This window comes from Girardinichthys multiradiatus, chromosome 20 (genome assembly GCF_021462225.1).
Source record: "Girardinichthys multiradiatus isolate DD_20200921_A chromosome 20, DD_fGirMul_XY1, whole genome shotgun sequence".
NCBI lineage: Eukaryota > Metazoa > Chordata > Actinopteri > Cyprinodontiformes > Goodeidae > Girardinichthys > Girardinichthys multiradiatus.
In genome coordinates, this window is record NC_061812.1 from 11,607,225 (window position 1) to 11,627,837 (window position 20,613).

General features: G+C 39.0%; 1 protein-coding gene and 1 long non-coding RNA gene across 2 annotated transcripts in view; one reads left to right on the forward strand and one right to left on the reverse strand.

Annotated features, from left to right (window-relative positions):
- The window catches only part of LOC124856613 (immunoglobulin superfamily member 21-like), a 248,988-nt gene that overhangs the window by 163,453 nt on the left and 64,922 nt on the right, over window positions 1-20,613 (reverse strand). The window contains exon 2 of the mRNA XM_047347252.1: window positions 11,599-11,711. Within this exon, the coding sequence (XP_047203208.1) occupies window positions 11,599-11,711 (113 nt within the window). The remainder of the gene's footprint in view (window positions 1-11,598; window positions 11,712-20,613) is intronic.
- Window positions 490-20,613, forward strand: part of LOC124856616 — an 88,328-nt gene continuing 68,204 nt past the window's right edge. The window contains exon 1 of the long non-coding RNA XR_007035379.1: window positions 490-708. This is a non-coding gene — a long non-coding RNA (uncharacterized LOC124856616). The remainder of the gene's footprint in view (window positions 709-20,613) is intronic.

A 20,613-nucleotide genomic window follows, 5' to 3' on the forward strand; every position in this document is an offset into this window, starting at 1 on the left:
CACAAATTAAATGTCTCATTTAGCACATTGTCATGTTAATTGCTAAACAGAAACAGGAAAGGAAGACGCAATACCCTAATCACAGTAAGATACAGAACCATTAATGTTGGTTATATACAGCATCAATATGAAAATTTTGTACTGTGAAAAATAGAACAAAAAAGAACAAAATACAAATCAATGGAGCAATTTCTGCAACAAATGATGGAAGTGATTTTTATTTTCCTGACATTTGGAGCCTGATCAGTTCTGCTGATACTGATATGTGCTACTCTTTATGGTAATAAATAGCACTTTTAACCAGGTCAGAAAATATACATAATGGTAGACGGATTGTTCATATGTGATTTTAAAAACACAGATGACACCTGAAAGAGGAAATTTCTGAAGCTAGACATTCACACCTGGGGACTAAACAGCAGGAAGCTAGACACCCAAAATCCCCAGAGGAGTGTGTTGTGCGAACTCGCTCTGTAAGCTCTTCTGTGAAGTCAGGGATTGCAGTTGCCCAGGCAACACTGTCTTGAAGAATTTGAACTTGGATTTAACATATGACGCCTCCTGTGTTTCTCTGCAGTCAAGCAACAGGATTATCGGCTAGAAAAACACTCCACTTTTCAGGCGAGTATCCAGCAACATATCTTCCATTGAATCTGGCAGCAGCACATGACAGGAAGAAGCATAAATCTAGTGGCACGTCGCCCTCAGGTAATGCATTTCTCCATTTCTTGGCTGACTACGACGAGAGATTAGTCATTTGCATAGCTGTTATATCATGCTTAGATAGTGTCAGCATCTTCAATAGGATTTATCAATTACGGGCCACAAGTAAATCTAAATACATGGCAATTTTGTAAAATAGTTAGGGGTATAACAATTACATGGGGATCAGTTTATTATAGTGCCTTGCAAACGTATTCATACCTATTGAACTTTTTCAATATTTATGTAAAATCACAACCACAAGTTTAAATGTATTTTATTGTGCTTTTAAGTGATATACTAACACAAAGTAACTAATATGTGTAAAGGAGTAGGTGAATGATACATGCTTTTCAGTGTATTATGTTTTTTTTTGTGTGTGTGTGGCTTCCATTTCCATTCAACTGTTTTGTGGTGTGGTTTTACCAGCTTTGCACATTTAGAGGCAGAAATTGTTGTCAATTCTTCTTGTCAAAATAGCTCAACTCTGTCATATTGGCAAAAACAGCACTTGTGAAAAGTAATATGTAAGTCTTGCCACAGATTCTAAATTGGATTTATGTCTGAACTTTGACAGAGTCGTTCTCATTCACCAACTCTGCGTAAATACAAAGGCTGATTGAATGTAGTTAAAAATTAACCTGGTGGCCTAAGATTGAGCACTTTTTTAGATGAAATCTTTTTTTGGGATGGAATCTTTGGACCAATTGTTAGAACCTTTCCTTGTGCAGCGGGCTCTGGGTTCTTCCCGGTGCATGATAATGCCTGGCCTCATGTAACAAGAGTATTGAAGGAATTGATACCATTGACTGGCCTCCACACTCCCCTTACCTAAATGCAATAAACATACTGGCAGATGGCTGCTCACACTGAGCCTGGTTCTGCTAGAGGTTTCTTCCTCTTAAAGAGGAGTTTTCCTCTCCACTGTTGCTACATGCATGCTCAGTATGAGGGATTGCTGCAAAGCCAATGCAAGCGACGGTCCACTGTCTCTACATGCTCATCCAGGAGGAATGCAATCTGCAGCGTTTCCTCAGATAGAAAACTTTTTAACCAATATGAATAACAAACTGAATCCGGCTGTACAGTCTGATAATTAGGAATAATTAGTATGTATGTACCTGACTTGAAATCTGTATGATTCGATTGAACTGACTTTGTAAAGTGCCTTGAGACGACGTGTTGTGAGTTGGCGCTATGTAAATAAACTCAATTGAATTGAATCTCTCGGACATCATATTGAGTTCCATCAGATACTACCAGGTTGCATCTCAGACTGTCCAGGTGCTCAGTGATGCCCTGGTCAGGATCTTGGAGGACATATCCCAGGACACCATCTGTCATCTCATAAGGAGCATACCCCGGTTTTGTCATGCCACCTCATTGCATACAAGCACATGGGGGCAATGCATATCCAATGCATATCACTGATATCCATTTTGAGATGCTGCAATATCATTTCAGCAAACTGGACTAACCTCCCGCATCAGTTTGTCAGTTTAAATATTTGGTGACTACCGATTAAGCCCTCTGTGAGTTTATGGTTTTCATTTTCATTACTGATGTGTCATCCTTTTGTTCCTAACACATTACCCATTCTATGTCAGTATGGGTTTTCATCACGATTTTTTTTTTTCAGTTGGGATCTGATATGTTCTTAAAGTCTTCCTTTAATTTTTTGAGCAGTAAGAAACTAGCAAAATGTTCAAGGCTACGTTTATGGAGGCAGATGGCTTCATTAAATCTTGAAAGCATCCAGAGATTTCATAGTCTAAAAATTACATTTTATAGCTGTATTTTTTTATTGTCCTTTTTTGATGTCATAACCAAATGATTTCTCTAAAAGGCTAAACATAAATATTAGTCTATGTGAAAAGTTGTAAACCAACATCACATGTTCTTTCACTTTTACAAAAACTGAGAAGATGAAACATAATAGCTGTTTTATTGCTGCACACTGTCTAATATGCCAGCTCTGATTACAAGAAAATGGGTAGAGAGATTTTCAGCAGCAGGTAAAGTAGCACTGTTCCTTGTATTTCACATGCTGCCTGTACTTGAAGCCACTGCGCTTTTTGTGCTACAACTTCAAATATTTATGCCCAATCAAGTCACTGACACTCACTATAGGAAACATCCTAAACATGCACCAATTCAATCCTCAGTGCATAGATGCCACCAAAACAATTGTCCTTCAAAACAAAGATAAACTGTTCGTCTACAATGTTTCAATGAAGACAGAAATGTAGAAGTAAACAATTTAGGTAAACATGTGGATAAGTAGAGAATGCAAACATTTATAATTCAAAGAAGCACTGTAAAGATTGACACAACTGGAACATTTCTATGGCATCCACCTAGTTCCAAAACAGTGATGCCTCTCTGAGGGTGTGAAGGGGAAATTTTCTGATACAGACTCTTACCTCCATTTCTTTTTATATAAACAAATTTATGGGAAAAATTGTGTCAAGTGAAAGTTAAACGTGCAGATTCAATTCTGGCAAGTGAACTGGTACATAGTTTGTAAGCATGAATAGAATTAAAGCTGCAGTAGTTTGTAAAAATGTATTTTTTACATTTTTTTAAAAACTGTAACTATATCCTGACAGTACAATATGAAACAGATGATCTGTGAACAAAAAAATCAAGCTTCTCTGTCTCCTCCCAGTAGTCCTACTGCTATTTGCAGAAATACACCGATCCTGGTCAGATCAACCAATCAGAACCAGGAGGAGTGTCTTAGTAGTGTCAATCATGCTAATGGATAAACTGCTCACACCATTCCTCTGCACGTGTACCATTCAAGCTAAAGATTGTTGGTGTGCTGCAGCTGTGCTAATGTCTGTGCTAATGACAATGTTGTCGTATCATCAGACCTTCGGCCACATGTTTTGGACACTCGGGTGAAGAGAGGGGCTGAGCTATCCACTGATTACCACCTGGTGGTGAGTTGGATACGCTGGAGGAGGAGAAAGCCGGACAGACTTGGCAGGCCCAAACGCATTGTGAGGGTCTGCTGGGAACGTCTGGCGGAGCCCTTGGCCAGGGATGTATTCAACTCTCACCTCCAGGAGAGCTTTGACCAGATTCCGAGGGATGTTGGAGACATAGTGTGGACCATGTTCTCCGCATCTATTGTCGATGCTGCCACCCGTAGCTGCGGCCGTAAGGTCTGCGGTGCCTGTCACGGCGGCAAACCCCGAACCCGGTGGTGGACACCGGCAGTAAGGGACGCTGTCAAGCCGAAGAAGGAGTCCTATCGGCTGTGGTTGGCTTGTGGGACTCCCGAGGCGGCTGACGGTTACTGTGAGGCCAAGCGTGCCGCGGCCTGGACGGTGGCAGAGGCAAAAACTCGGGCCTGGGAGGAGTTCGGTGAGGCCATGGAGAAGGATTACCGGTTGGCCTCGTAGCGATTCTGGCAACTGTCCGGCGCCTCAGGAGGGGGAAGCAGTGCTTCGCCAACACTATTAGAGTGGGGGTGGGGAGCTGCTGACCTCAACTGGGGTCATTATCGGGCGGTGGAAGGAGTACTTCGAGGATCTCCTCAATCCTGCCATCACGCATTCCCTGGTGGAAACAGAGGCTGAAGTAACCGAGGTGGTTAAAAAGTCAGGGCGTCAGGGGTGGATGAGATCCGCCCTGAGTACCTCAAGTCTCTGAATGTTGTGGGGCTGTCATGGTTGACACGCCTCTTCAGCATTGCGTGGCGGTCGGGGACAGTGCCTCTGGACTGGCAGACTGGGGTGGTGGTCCCCCTTCATAAGAAGGGTGACTGAAGGGTGTGTTCCAACTACAGGGGGATCACACTCCTCAGCCTCCTTGGTAAGGCCTACACCAGGGTATTGGAGAGGAGAGTCCGGCCGATAGTCGAACCTCGGCTTCAGGTGGAGCAGTGTGGTTTTTGTCCCGGCCGTGGAACACTGGACCAGCTCTATACCCTCTACAGGGTACTCGAGGGTTCATGGGAGTTTGCCCAACCGGTCCACATGTGTTTTGTGGACGTGGAGAAAGCATTTGACTGTTTCCCTCGTGATGCCCTGTGGGGGGTGCTCCAGGAGTATGGAATCGGGGGCCCTTTATTAGGGGCCATCCGGTCTCTGTACAAGCCGAACAGGAGTTTGGTTCGCATTGCCGGCACTAAGTCAGACCTGTTCCCGGTGCATGTTTGATTCTGGCAGGGCTGCCCTTTGTCACTGGTCCTGTTCATAAGTTTCATGGACAGGATTTCTAGGCGCAGCCAAGGGCCGGAGGGGGTCTGGTTCAGGGACCAGTGGATTTCGTCTCTTCTTTTTGCAGATGACATGGTCCTTCTGGCGCCATCTAGCCATGACCTACAGCATGCGCTGGGGCGGTTCGCAGCCGAGTGTGAAGCGGCTGGGATGAGAATCAGCTTCTCCAAGTCCAAGGCCATGGTTCTCAACCAGAAAAGTGTGGCTTGTCCTCTTCAGGTTGGAGGGGAGTTCCTGGCTCAAGTGGAGGAGTTTAAGTATCTCGGGGTCTTGTTCATGAGGGGGGGGGGAGAATGGAGCGGGAGATCGACAGACGGATCGGTTCAGAGAGAGCTGAGCCGAAAAGCGGTTGTTCTACATTCCTATGGTTCACCTATGGCCATGAACTTTGGGTCTTGACCGAAAGAATGAGATCCTGGATACAAGCGGCTGAAATGAGCTTCCTCCGTAGGGTGGCGGGGCACTCCCTTAGAGATAGGGTGAGGAGCTCGGCCATCCGGGAGGGGCTCGGAGTAGAGTCGCTGCTCCTCCACATCGAGAGGAGCCAGTTGAGATGGGTCGGGCATCTATACCGGATGCCTCATGGACGCCTTCCTCGGGAGGTGTTCCAGGCACGTCCCACTGGGGGGAGGCCCAGTGGATGGCCCAAGACACGCTGGAGGGACTATTTCTCTCGGCTGGCCTGGGAACGCCTTGGGCTCCCCCCGGAGGAGCTGGACGAGGTGTCTGTTCAGAGGGATGTCTGGGTGTCTCTGCTGAGTCTGCTGCCCCCGCGACCCGGTCCCGGATAAAGCGGAAGACGACGAGTACAAGTAATGACAATGTGCTAATGATTTCAGGAACAAGTTAAAGTATGGGCAGGCTATAGTCAATGTAGAGCACATCGTTGATGTTTCATTCCTACCACTGAATGTGCCATAGCTGTTAATCCGCCGTCATAGGTGGCCCTGCTTACTGCCTGAAAGGGGGAGGGACCTGTAAGGTGTGCTTGTTTAAATGTTCAGGCTAAGTCCAACCTTTACTCACAACTCCCTACTGCACTTTTAATGTTGCAAAGTGATAATGCATATTTTCCTTTTTACTATTGCTGATATTAAATGCTACCATGTAGTTTAAAACACTTAACATGATGAAATTATGGAAGATGTCTCTGATTCAGAAGAGAACGTGATTAAAAATACAAGTATGCCTGAATAAATTGGATAAATAGACAAACCTAGCTAATGTAAATGATTCAGGAAAGTAACTCAACTAGTAGGCAGGCTTTGGTTAAATTAGGAAATGTTTACAGTAAGATACTTATGGTGGTAAGAGAAGGATCCCACAGGAGTAAAGTCAGCTACAACAGAGAGATTCTATAATGGGCACAGTTGAAAATGGGTTGGGTGGACTGGAGAAAAGAGATGGCTGAGACTGTGATTAAAATTAAGCACAGCACATAGGAGCACTCAACAAGCAAGACACAACTTGCTCCTGTGCCGTCAGCTTAGCACACCTGGGTGCCCACTGGGAGAAGTTTCATATGTGCGTATTAATTAGAATGACACAAATTAAAACAAGCATACGATGAGTGTTCTTGTCTTTTAGGGGTTGCATCTAACCCTGCACTGCCTTTCTAAAGCTCTTCTTCCAAAGAGCCATCACACTATCTAAACATCCATCATTACTATGTGCGATGCTGTTAAGCATAGAAGAAAGCTTGTTGGCTTAATCTGCCATCTGTCAGTCCACCATTCACTAAAACAGTCATGTGGCATGTAGTGCAATACCATATACAGTTGAGAGGCTCTCATTCATTTGCTCTTGAAACATTAGCTACAGAGCTATACCACATCCATTATTGAGGCTGCTCTCATTCTCTCTCGCTTTTACTTCTCGTCTCCACTGTAATCTTGAGTAAAACAAAATAAGAGCATTATAAGAGGTTTTTATCCGTTTACGATTACGATCAGAAAGGTTGTAGGAGGCAAAAAAGTTACACGCATTATATAAAAAGGTTTTCCTGTTTGATATTTATTGTGTCACCACAAAATAACAGAAATCTAATGACAAAACAGAAATGTTGTTTCTTTGCAAGCTGGAAACAGTTAAATTTTTGTTTTATATTAACATATCTATACCTTCCATCAACAAACTTATGGTTGTAGACCAGTGGGGACCAACCCAACGCTGAATTAAATTTGGCATTTTTAATTCATCTAAGTTAGTTGCAATATCAGTTTAACACAAGATGTCTCAACATAATGCCCAGTAGCTACTGACCTGTTGGGACTCCAATACAGCAAGTAAAGTAACATCACCAGGACTACTGTTCCCCAACTCAGGGCCCAGTTCCTTCTATGTTTTAAATATGCCTCTGTTCTAGAACACCTTATTCAAACAGTCGCATTACCTCCATCGCATACTATCAACTGCTGCAGAAGCGTTTTAATCATTCATTATGTGTGTGGCAGCATGGACACACCTAAAACATGCAAGGCAGTGGGTGCTGAGGAGCAGGGCTTAGGACCTCTGAGCAAGACCATTTACACTCCTGTCTTAGCTAGCAAACGGTCACTGCAGCATTAGAATGCATAACGACCCCCTGCCTTCCCTGCCCAATGACTCCCAAATAAAGTCCACTTATAGTAAAGAAATAATAATAAAAGAAGTTAAACTAAATATTCTTGGGCACCAGTGCATGCAGATCTTATCACACTTATTCGTGCCCAGACCACTGTGACTATTTTTGTCAAAATGTTTCCTATTATGCACCATCTGTCATTTTTCAGCAAAAGTCTATTTTTGTACATGCATATGTGAGTGACCATAGTTCCACAACTATTCATGAAAAGGAAAACTGAGACAGGCTTAAAGAAATTACAAACATGTACGCACAAAGAGCTGTGAGGAAGCTATGACCGAATAAAAGAGGCAGCGCAGGATACACAAGGAGAAGGTTTTTACCTCTAGATTTACATCTGTTTGTACTTTTACTTTTTCATTTTTGAATTTTATATTCCTTTGCATGCTGCATTGGGGCAGCTGAATTCCTCAATACAAACAACACTGACATTATAATGCCATAAACATGCCATAATCTTGCTAAAACAATAAAATTTCGAGGCAGATGCTAACTTCTCATTAACCTTGGGATTATAAAAATTTTTGTTCAAGATAGAAAATGTCCAGGTAAAAATATTTTATTAAGAAAAAGTTTTTCTTTTTCCTTTTTTGTCCTTGTTTTTTTTCTGGAGCACTCTTGCTTACTTAAAATAAACATTAAAATCATCCTACTTTTATTATAAAATACACAGAATAATAACACTAAGTAAAAGAAGACAAAACAGTCAATATTTCCAACTTTTAGCATGACTCAAAAAATCTTCAAACCAGAAACGTTTTAATCTGACAATAAAAGTAGATATTTTTTCCAAAAAACATAGTTAAGGTTTACATTTTATTATTTATTTTAAGAAAATTGCACAACAAATACACACCTGTTTCTTAGAACACAAGGGTCTCATACAGCTTTATTAAACGTGTTCAAATCTAACCATTCAGACGAAGAACATGTGAATGGCAATGTGTTCTCCAAAGCTACATATTTTTGTTTGTTGTTCCAGTTGTGTTTTTCTTCATCTTTTCTGACATAAACAATTTTTAGAGATCCAAGTCAACAATAAACACATTTTGTTTCACATTTGAAGCAATGGCACAAGGGTGAACAGCCGTAGTCAGGAGACATGGAGTTGTTATTCTTCGTACCAAAAAGGATTAATAGTTTTGTACTGTATTAATTCTGCAATAAAAGCTCTGCATTTTACAGCAGAATGGCAGGATTCCTAATTTTCTCTTAAAATCACAGCTATTTATTCAGACCTCAATTGTAGATAATCATTTGGGAATCAGTGGTGTAGTTTTTACCACCTGTGCTTTGTACCAGTTGATTGTCTGAGACAAGCATGTTGCTGGTTTTAGAGAGAATGTTTTTAAAAAGAATAAAACATGATGATTAATTAACAATAAACCAAGTTTGCCATCCAGTATGGGGGTAAAGATAAAGCGCATGATTCTCCGATGTCAACTTTACAGGATCCATTAACCTGGGACTCTCTTCAGCAGCTCAGGTAAAAAAATAAATCAATTAAGTCTGAAAATGTTTAAATAAGACAGCAGTGGTAGTAGTCTGTAGGCTATGTCTTTAGCCTACAGATTCTGAACTAAAAGCTTAAAAGATTAACTGTGTAGCTACTGACTAAACGAAGCTAACTGGAAGTGTAATTTTTCTCTAAGACAGAATGATGTCATATCAAAATAAAACCATGTATTCTTGATTAAAGGGATTAAATGATATAATTCTGAGGTTTTAGAGACACAAAAACAATGTACTAGGTTTGGTTTAAAAGCTTTTCAACAATATTCATCCTTGTGCTCTGAAAGTACTATCCTCAAAGAAAATATGTCACAAACGTGCACGAAATATGAGCATGTTGAAATATTTACTTAATTGAGGCTTTAATGTTATTGGCTGAATTTTAAACAGCAAGGATTCCCCAGGTAAGATCACCCCACGGTCCATTTGAACAGGAGGAGTCAACAGTGTTTAGTCAAATAAAAGGCAGAGATTAAAGAAACTTTGGCAGCCATGTGTGAGTAATTGATTTATAATTCATCAGAAGTTGTGCTGAGCAGCAGACCCCAGAGACATGGAGCAAATCTCTCTTGCAACCTCTGTACTTTCCTCATGAGAATACTTAATAAAGGCAGCTCAATTCTCAAAGTGGTTACTTAAAGCACAAATATTCATAGACACTGCAGCAAGCTGACAGAATTTAGGCAAAACAATGCACTATGATGCAGACCCAGCTTGATTAAATGAAATTGTCACAGCAGTGAAAGTGACCTATGATGTCAAGGGGAATGTGCAAGGTGCCATAAATCTCTTTATTTCCTACCTCAAAAGGTCAGCATTTGGAAAGATAAGTACAGATACACTTGTATAAAAGAGAGAAAGCAAAGGCAAGTCTAAGGACGAAATCCTGGCTAAGCAATAACATTCTGCCCATTAGTGAATAGTTTTTCGTTGAGGTTGCAGGAGTGAAACCGAGGTAATGTCACCACAGTCTGGTGCTGTACAGTTGTGACTATCAAACCTTGTTTAAAATAATTACTGATTTCATGAAAGAGTGGCAATAATTGTACAATGGAGAAGTTTGTGTAAACCTACTGACTGATCATGAAAAGATCATGACTCTCAACAGTCAATTTATCAATTCAGCCATTTATAGAAGGTAGTATTACAATCAAATGTAAGCTATAATAGATTGTATTCCTGACAACCTACACTGCAAAATGAGTTATATTGTATGACTATGGATTTTAATTGTGTAGTTTTGGTATATTAAATTTAAAAGAATCCTCTGCCATCACTATTTAATTTATTTTATAAGTTTTGTGTCTGTCACTAACTAATTTTGCTTGCTCAGGATATTTTACATTTTGCAGTAGGACGCAAGTTTGTGCACTTGCAGGGGATAGATATGAAGCTATTTCAAAATGCAGTAAGGTCTCTGACTTTTTTGTTAAAAATGGATCAAACTAAATCAAATTTGCCTGATGGCATAGCTGCATTCTTCAAACTATGCAAATACTGAGAAACCACCAAGTGAGCCAAAGTGAACTTATGCAGTACATGTTACAGAGGCTGCAAAAATGTCTTACGTAGCATTATTGTTTAAAGAATTAATTTATTAAGTAAACTCCAATAAAATAATCATCTGGAGGAAGTCTGAACCATCCACACTGAATTCGGAGCAGAAGAGATACAATAGTTCAAAAGGGATCAACAAAGCCAGCTTTCCAGTAAATGTGTCTAAGCACCTGTTTATTTGGGAAAGGCAATAGTCATTTGTGTGTCTCAAGCAACATATGTGATTATACAAAGACAAAATTTTATAAAAAAGCAGACATTTTATTAACTTTTCAGTGTCTCAACATCCCACAAACAACATTTAGCAAGTTCACTAACATAAACTCAGATGCACAACTGCTTTCAACAGTGATTTGAGTGTTTATTTTGGCAAAAACAAATGGTTGTGCAAGGATGTGGCAGCAGAAATTTTTCAACTTTTCTGTTTAAGTGCTTATCACTCTCTTGAAGGGAAACAAATGTCTTTTCGCTGAAGTGTAATGTTTGGCAGACATTTCAGAAATGTTTGTTTTGGCACAACTTCAAAGCATGCCTGTTTTTTTGAAAGAAACTCTTATACACAAAGTTTTTTTTTCCTAATTCAATACAGATTTAATTATTAGTGGCACTTACACATTATGGATTTAAATGACTGTTGAAGCAGCAGCTGTGAACAATTAGGAAATGATGGTGATGACCATCAGATGGTGAAATCAAATTCCCAAGCAGCATTCTGCCATGCGACCTTTACAGCTGGCCCAAATAATTGCTTGTCTCCTAAAAACTGTAGCATGACAGGGCATGGCTGCTCTCTTAATACAACCATAGGCATGTGATGTGGCTTCTGGTATTGACTGAATGATCATGCATGACTGGTTTCCTAATGCCAAAATAAACATGTGAAATAGCTTTTGGTATTGATTGTGTAGCTGGAAATAACAGATATGGATGTTGCAAAACCTATCTAGTGCCTAATGGCTTTGAAAGCATACTCACCCTGTACCAGACAATTTCTCGCAGCCTTCCATCAGTTTTGAAGTTACATTTGAGGGTTACAGTCTCACCCACAACAACAGGAGGCAGTGGCTCTATGGTAACTGTCAAATATCCTGAAAAACAAAACACAAAAGGAGCGAAAACCCTTTTAATAACTTAACATGCCACAAAATCACATTGCCCAATATTTTTTTTATGAAAAGGAAAATATTGGACTGAGAAAAAAAAGTATTCTTTAAAAAGTAGTCAAAGTATATTAAAAAAGACTCAATTAATTTCATCGTCATCATCAACAACATCATGCTTGGTTATGCAAAGTAATACAAGTATAGCTCATAAAATGTGCACAAAAACTTCAAGCATGTATTCACCACTCTTATACAGTGTATTTCTGCCTTCTTAAATTGAAACATCATTTTCATTTAAATAAAAATAAATGTGTTTTTCATATGCCATATTTGTGTCTCATCATGGTACGTTTTACACATTTTATTATGCAATGTACTGTCAAATCAAGTGTCAAAACTTTCTACAAATTTGTTGTTATTGACTTATTTCAATTTTTTATTTAACTCCTGCATTAGCATATCATTTTCTGTTCCTACGGATAGTACTAAATTCTGTCAAAAGACAGTTTCACTTCGCAAATGTGAATTGCACGTCAGATTGGTCAGTAGCCACTTATTCCCTCCCCCCCGCATCATCAGAAGTTGGCACTTAGTAGCAACCCTTGCCATCTGTTTACTCTTTATAGCAACGGTTTTTGACCAGCAGGATATTTTCCATGATATAAGAGTAAGTGGGCACTTAATGTCAACGTAATCTTAGGAAAATATATGATCATCTTTCCACTGTAAAATTAAGGATTTTAATCTCTAGTCCAAAATGTTTTCACAAGTCCAACCAGTTTTCTTGTTGCCAAATCAAAAAATAAAGCTAATAGTTTTAAATATGACAAAACAATCAACTGTTAAATGTGGATACAGCAAACACAAATTTATGAAAAGTAAAAGTAAAGACTAAATAATTGATAAACTAAAGTTAGTTTTATATCAGAATACCCTCCAGTCCTTCACTGGCCTCTACAAAAAGGTCACTTTTTAAATAAATAAATGTTGTAGAGTTGTATTATCATTTAAGAGCCATTGGCAAGATCCAGCTTCACGTTAGTTCCATGCATGCTGGAAAGTCATGTTAAAGTGCTTCCTGACTGTCAGTAAATAATCACTTAGAATGTGTTAGCACTAAATCTCAACCAACTCTATTCTGGAACACATACTTTTAAAGTTTATTAACCACAATTTCCCATTTGGGTATATTTAATGCCAACAGATGGAGTTCACTGCTGATTTTTAACCCTTAAAGAAACAACAATATCTTTGTCTACCTCCAAGTTACCACATAAACGTAGAATAATGGAATCCACAATTTCCAATTCCATAACTTTAAATGTTCAAATTGCATATGTGTACCTTGAATGAATAGCACCCCAGCGATATCATGTTTTTATTCGGTCTAGTGTAAACTGAAAACCTACACTATATTACCAAAAGTACTGGGTCACACCACCAAAACAGTGAATTCTAGTGTTCCCATCACCTACATGGCTGCAGGTGTATAAAGTTTGGTGGGGAGAAACTTGACTGACCTGCACAGAGTCCTGACCTTAACCTTCTTGAACACCCTTGGGATGACTTAGAGTGAAGACTACAATTCTTGTTCTCTCATTTAACTATGAACACACTCCTAAACTTTGAGGAAGATGTTTACGGTGTAGTTAAAGATGCTATTTCTGGCAACGGGCAACAAACTGGACCTCACAGATTAAGAATAGGATGTCATCAAAGTTCATGAACATGTAAAAGTAGACAGACAAATGCTTTCACCAAAATTGTGTATGTCTCCTACAACAGCTAAATGAACTGTGCATTAATGGCATTTGAGAAAGAAGGAACATGAGCTAATGACATAGAACAAAAATGTATTGTTAGTGTGATTATGCTTTTTTATGTAAAAAATACATAACAGAAGTTATAGGCATGTGTTACACATTAACCATATGTATGATTATACATACACACATTTTCTTTACCCATTTAATTCTTCCAGGTTTGTGGGGGACTGGGGGGCATGTTAATGATCAAAGGGCAAAAAGAGGGGTACACCTTGTACATGGAGACACAAACAATAAACAACCACACATGCACACATTCACACCTAACAAGAAAAATCCACATACTAACAGACCAGATTCAACTCTCTTGTTGGCAATAGTGCTAACAACTGTGTCACTGTTCAGCTCTTTTCATGATCAATTATTTAAAAACCAGACAGAAACAAAATCCAAACAAAATATGATGGCCAACTCTTCATGAAAGGATACTCTACAGTTTGATCATCAGCAATTTGCAAAAAAAGCTTACACCTCACCTGAAACTTGCAGATAAGGTGTCACAACCCTAAACATACCCAGTTAATGTCTGAAGAAACAGACGATTAGATCTTGCAAAGTGCAGCAGGGGAGTACAAAGGCAATTAACTTGTGATAATAGGTAGACCTGAGAGAAAACAAACATGTCCTAAAAGGAATGCTGTCTGAGCAAAAACCTGGTTTGGAAATTTGTGAAAGCATTGTTCCTTGTGTCTAGTCATATCTGAGTGAGCCAACATGTGGGCTTGTTTACCTTTCAAGAAAAGCAACCCTTCACTACATGATAACAGTTTCATTTTTTCATTATTCAATGAGAATATTTTATCTAGCAAAACAGATACAACAAAATAAGATAAGAAAACATTGGGGCAGAATACAACACCATATGTGTTTTGTATTTACACATCTTTGGATCTAGGCTGAAAAGTTCTGACCTAACATCAAAAGATATTTATTTATTTGTAGACAACTATATTGATTAAAAAGTATACATGTATTTTCAGCTCAGTTGAAATCTGGTGATCGTAAGCAATGGAGACTCTAGATAATATTAATTTCAATTTTGAGGAAACATTCTCTGACCTCTCATGCACCATGGATAGAGGAAACATTATATCAGTACAGACCACTTCCATCAGGACAGAAATGTAGTTGTCACTCAAAACAACTCTGTAATTTCCTGTGACTCATTCTTAAAGCATCAAGTGAAACTAAAAGCATGCCATAGGACCCAAAGCCACTGGATCACCTTGATAGGTATTGCTTTTCTTTAATGAGTCACTGTACAAAAAACATAAGACAACATGTAATTCAAAAGCTTTTAATCACTGATTTGTATTTTTGGACATGATTCTAAAAACAACGCCTAAATACACAAGTTCCCAATGTATATCCCCGAAAATGCAGCTCCTCATGAATCTGTGCCCATAGTCCCAAAGGCAAATTCAGCACCTTACATGATCAGAGATATTTTAATATAAGAATATAAGAACAAGAACGTTTGACATTAATTGTTCAAAACTAACAAATCTGGTCACTCTAACCTAGCATGTTGTGTCAGTAAACTCATGAAAAGCTGGATCCACTTCAAGGTTAATAGGAAGAGAAAAGGCTTACCCTCCTTTAGCTATACAGTAATGTTCACATTGATTTATCCACATACATAAAATGAGAAAAAACACATTTATAATTTTTGAAGAAACCACATTTAATATTGTGTTTGTGTCTTGTAATAAATAAACTGCACTGTTTCTGCACCATAAAAATACCACTTCACCAAATTAAACAGTTGTTCGCTTCTCTGAATGCTCCAGAACACAACAAACCATCACTGGTGACTGTGTCTTTCAAAAGCATTTTGCTCTTTTCTCTCCCTTTCTGTCTTTCCCATGAAGTGACCTCTGACTAACATCTACTTTTAAAAAGTATCAGTCTCACATATCCAGACTCACTTCTGTGCACATTAGTTTCCAATTTTAAACTCTTTTTTACAGATTAATTCTTAAATTCTTAAACAATAAAGAAATCATATTTGCATAATGATTATACAAGCTTTACATCAATTAACTTAACAGTTGCATTAATAAACTTTGTTGCAAATTTTAAAAAATGAATAAATTTATTCATCCTATAGCCCATGTTTTTAAATGATGTCATGTCAGTTCTCTAAAATCTGTTTGAGGAGATCATTACCTAATTTTCAGTAACAATAAGACTTCCTTTAATTTTAGTAAATTGAAATTATAGAAAACCAAGGGAAAGTTACATATTTTAAGATCTGAGCAGCATCTTAAGCAGTTTTGTGATATTAGCATTAATGGCCAAGCCACAAAACAGCCTGTCTCTCGTGTCTACACACCTAGATATGCTTATTATAAAATCTTAATTTAATCAGTTGGCTGAAGAGTTCCTTTCTTCAGTGTCAAATTGATATGGATAGACCTTTTTGGAAACTGCATGTCAGTAACAGTGAGATGATGGTCTCAGAGAAAATCCTCACCACTTTTTATGAACCCAAAAGAGGAGCAGTCTGGTTTGATTAATCTCTCTTTGGGAGCTACCTTGTGAGGTGATGGAAAACCATGCCTATGACAAAAGAGAAAAAAAAGAAATGGCAACTGCCCTCCTGGAATATAGTAAGTCATCAGTGCAAAACTATATTTTTGCCTCCAGTAATGGACACAAGCGTTTAGCTAAGTGGTAAAGCGTTCGTTGCACTTTCCAGATGGTTGTTTTCTTCTGTGGTTGCAGGGATTAATTCTTAACAATTCGTTGACTATGTAGCACAGTGTAATATTTAGTATACACAATGACAGAAAAATGGTTCTGTGCTGGTGGTAAGGGAGGGGGATCACTTATGTCAGGGAAAGTTCACATTTCAAAGAATCCCTGTGATAATCAGGAACAGTTACAGTTTGCACATAAATTGACATGAGGGCATAATTCCCACGCAATCCAATATCAATTGAAATGACCACATAAATTAGACACATTTTATTTGCCAGTTCTCTGTTGAAAGTGCTCCAACAGAGCAATAAGTCTTGTTATGCTTGATGCCCCTGTTAAAACCTTGGTTAATATAGGCAATATTTACGTAATTCACAAGTAAGCACTGATTCATGCTGAATGTAGGAAACAGCATGGTGCAAGTGTTTTATACAGTTAGTAGTAACTCATATGAGTCAGGATTGTTTGCAGTAAAAATGCAAGCTTTAATTCACCCCTTCTGCTGTGACAAAATAGGTTTGGTTGGTTTTCAGCAGCTATTAATAATTATAATTACAACAGAGTTTGAATATTTAATTTAGCCAAGCAACTTTCGATCTGTCAGGTATTGTCCTGTGAATAACAATCCAATGAGGCAATATTATAGAACATCAGTTAAAGAGAGAATTTGTGCACTGGCATTCTCAAACAGCAAGCCCTGCACACATACAGGTACATCTAAAGAAATTTGAATATTGCATAAAAGTGCAATATTTTTTCCAGTCATCTCAGAAAATCAAATTTTATATATATATAAAATTTTATTTTCTGAGATGAGATATATATATATATATATATGTATACATTTTATAGAGATTCATTCCACATAGAGTACAGTATTTCAAGTTTTTATTCCTTGTAATGGTGACGAATATGGCTTACAGGTAAAGAAAACCCAAAATTGGAATTAGAAAATTAGAATATCACATTAGACCAATCAAAACAGAATGTTTTAAGCTCAAATGTCAGGCTTCTGAAAATTATGCCCATTTCTATGCACTCAATACTTATTTGGGCCTCCTCTTGCATGAATTACTGCATCAGTGTGCTGTGGCATTCAGGCGACCAGCTTGTGGCATTGCGTAGGTGTAATGGAAGCCCAGATTGCTTTGATAGCTGCCTTCAGGTCATCTGCCTTGTTGGTTCTGGTGTCTCTCATCTTCTTCTTGACAACAGCCCTTAGATTTTCTATGGAGTTCAGGTCAGGGGAGTTGGCTGGCCAATCAAAAACAGGAACACCATGGTCACTGAACCAGCTTTCGGTGCCTTATGCACTGTGGAAAGGTGCCAACTCCTGCTTGGAAAATAAAATCAGCATCTCCATACAGCTTGTCAGCAGAGGGAAGCATGAAGTTTTCTAGAATTTCCTGGTAGATAGCTGCATTGACTGTGGATCTCAGAAAACACAGTGGACCAACACTAGTAGATGGCATAGCACCCTAAACCATCATTGAGTGTGGAAACTTCACACTGGACTTCAAGCAACGTGGATTATTTGCCTCTCCACTCTTCAACCAGACTCTGGGACCTTGATTTCCAAATAAAATGCAGAATTTACCCTCATCTGGAAACAGGACTTTGGACCATTGAGCAACAGTCCAGTTTCTCGTTAGCCCTGGTCAGATGCTTCTGACGTCGTCTCTGGTTCAGGAGTGGCTTGACACAACGAATGCGATATTTGAAGCCCATGTCTAGTATTCGTCTGTGTGTGGTGGCTCTTGATGAACCAACTCCAGCCTCAGTCCACTCCTTGTGAAGCTCCCCCAAATTCTTGAATGGATTTCAATTGGGAATCATCTCAAGGCTGCAGTTCTTCCTTTTGATGGTGCATCTTTTCCTATCATACTTCTTCCTTCCACTCAATTTTCTGTTAATATGCTTGGATACAGAACTCTGTTATCAACCAGCTTCTTCAGCAAAAACCTTTTGTGGCTTACCTTCCTTGTGAAGGGTGTCCATGACTGTCTTCTGGACATCTGTCAAGTCAGCAGTCTTCCCCATGATTGTGTAGCTTATGACCCAGAGTGAGAAACTCTTTAAAGGCGCAGGAAAACTTTTTCAGGTGTTTTAGGTTAATTACCTGATTAGTGTGTGACAGTATGAGTGTCCAATACTGTACCCAATAGTGTCCAAGAATTTATTAACAAAATAATTCCTTCTTCCGGTTATAAAACCATTTAGTGAAACTCTTTAACTAGGCTAATAACATTGATACACACTAAGGAAAAATGAAGAAAACTAAAAAACTACAAAAAAGGAACAAAAGTGAAACCAGTAACATGTTAAATTATACAATATCACAGTCCATCGTGAAAATATTTGCTAAGAAACCAAGGTTTTCTTGAGGAATTTGGAATGAGGCCAAATTAGTTTTAACAAATTAGGAACAATTTGTATGTGTTAAAACAACCAGTTCACAATGCAAATCAGAAAGGTAAGTAATACTTGTCGAATGGGATATCAATAACATTTTGGACAACTGATTCTTAATGCTGTGTAATCAGCCATCACAAGGAGTGATGGACTACTAAAAATGGCAGCTTAAATGGCGGCTTGAAGCTGATATAGTCACAATTTAGCGAACGAATAGACAGATGTGAGGATGTCACAGCTGGAGTTACCGATTCAGCTAACACAAATAAAAATAGGCGTGCAGTTTTGGGATGAGTCTCTGCTCGGACGGTACGTGTAAGGCGTGCAGAGCTGCGGTTTTAATGCCGTCTTCTTCAGACAGTGAGGAAAAAACTGCTTTGTCCACATGCATCTCTGGCTCAAATTTGTGTCCTGCAGGATCTCAGAAGGAAAGGTCTAAGAAAGGTCTAAAACAGCTGGTCTTTATTGTGGACCGTTTACAATCGGTGGATGCACAAACAGACCGGACTTATTTTTTTGGGATCCAAGATACTTGAAAGAAGTAGTCTAACTCGGCCAGCAAAGTCAGACATCCATGCACTTTGTCCCCCTTTTATGCTGCTCTAGTGAAGAGCCATGGGAAAGATAATGAACAGGGTTGCATGCCAGGGTTCTATAGACCTTTTATGTCACGGGGATTCCAGCTGTGACTCCTCCTTCCTGCGAGCTATGCAGGAGGATTGGTTCAAACTGTGCATTCTGGGACTCAGCGTTCCTACCAGTCTTGAACTGAAATACCTTCCTATCCAATCTCAGTCTAAGTCTCAAAAAGCACAACATGACTTGCAGAGCAAGTTAAACCACAAGTCTTTGTGCCATGAACAGCTTCTACGAGTGTGAGGATGGGTTGAGGAAAATGTTTACGAAGGTGTTACATCCTTGATCTGCTACAGTCAGCTTCCTCAGAAACCATTTTAAGAGAACAGTTGTTTTTTTTCCATCAAGGAATGTAACATCCCAATTCTGCAGATGTTTTCAAATATATATTCTTAAAAAACACTTTGTTCCGGATGCTAAATTCTTAAATATCACTAAGCACATATGCAAGCATGAAATGGTCTGAGTGTAGGGCATTTAATTTGCTCATATTAGTTTATTGTGAAGACAGACAAACCTTGGCTTAGATGTTGCTGCAACTAAAAGTATGAGGAAAATCTGCTTTGTGTTTCTTTACTTCCCTCCTCAACAATGCCTCTAAGCAATGTCAACAAACAAAGCCAGTTTTAGCAGTATACAAATATGAACACTATCACATTCAAAAACATAAAAAGATTTTTGTTTGTTTCTTTGTTTGAAAAACTGTGAAAGAGGACATGGATAGAACCTCATAATGTCCTTTTCTATTCATAATATGAGGACTGAGTCAATGCTCCTTTTGCCCATCTTAAAAAAATGGGCACAGCGAAAGGCTAACAGTAGTGTACATTTTTGAAGTAGGGCATGACGTAGATTTTTGTTTTACATTTTTGATGGCACAAACCTTTCTACCCTTGTTTGTTTGCCAAACTTGTAAATACTCAGACAATTGAGGTCTTCAGTCTTGTGCAACAGTAAGTTGCAGCACTTTTGCAAGTTTATTGTGTAGCGTGATAAATTTCATCAGTGAAGAGTCCTTTCACGACATGTTTCATTGCTTATTGTGTTAGAGAGTCTTTAGATCAGGAATCCAGGAGGGGCTGAGAACTGTGCTGAATGAACTGAAAATAATTGAAACAACATCCACATGAAAAAGATGATGAATCTGCTCCAGTGGGATTTAAAAGAGCCTGAAAGTGATTTCAGGCCACAAACCAAATTCCCATGCTCTAGGGAATATAGGGTGGGGAAATTATTTAAACCAGCTCTTCAACAGGTTTGACCGGACCCCTCCCCTTGCCCCAGCCCAGTCATTGCTGCTGCAACCAAAC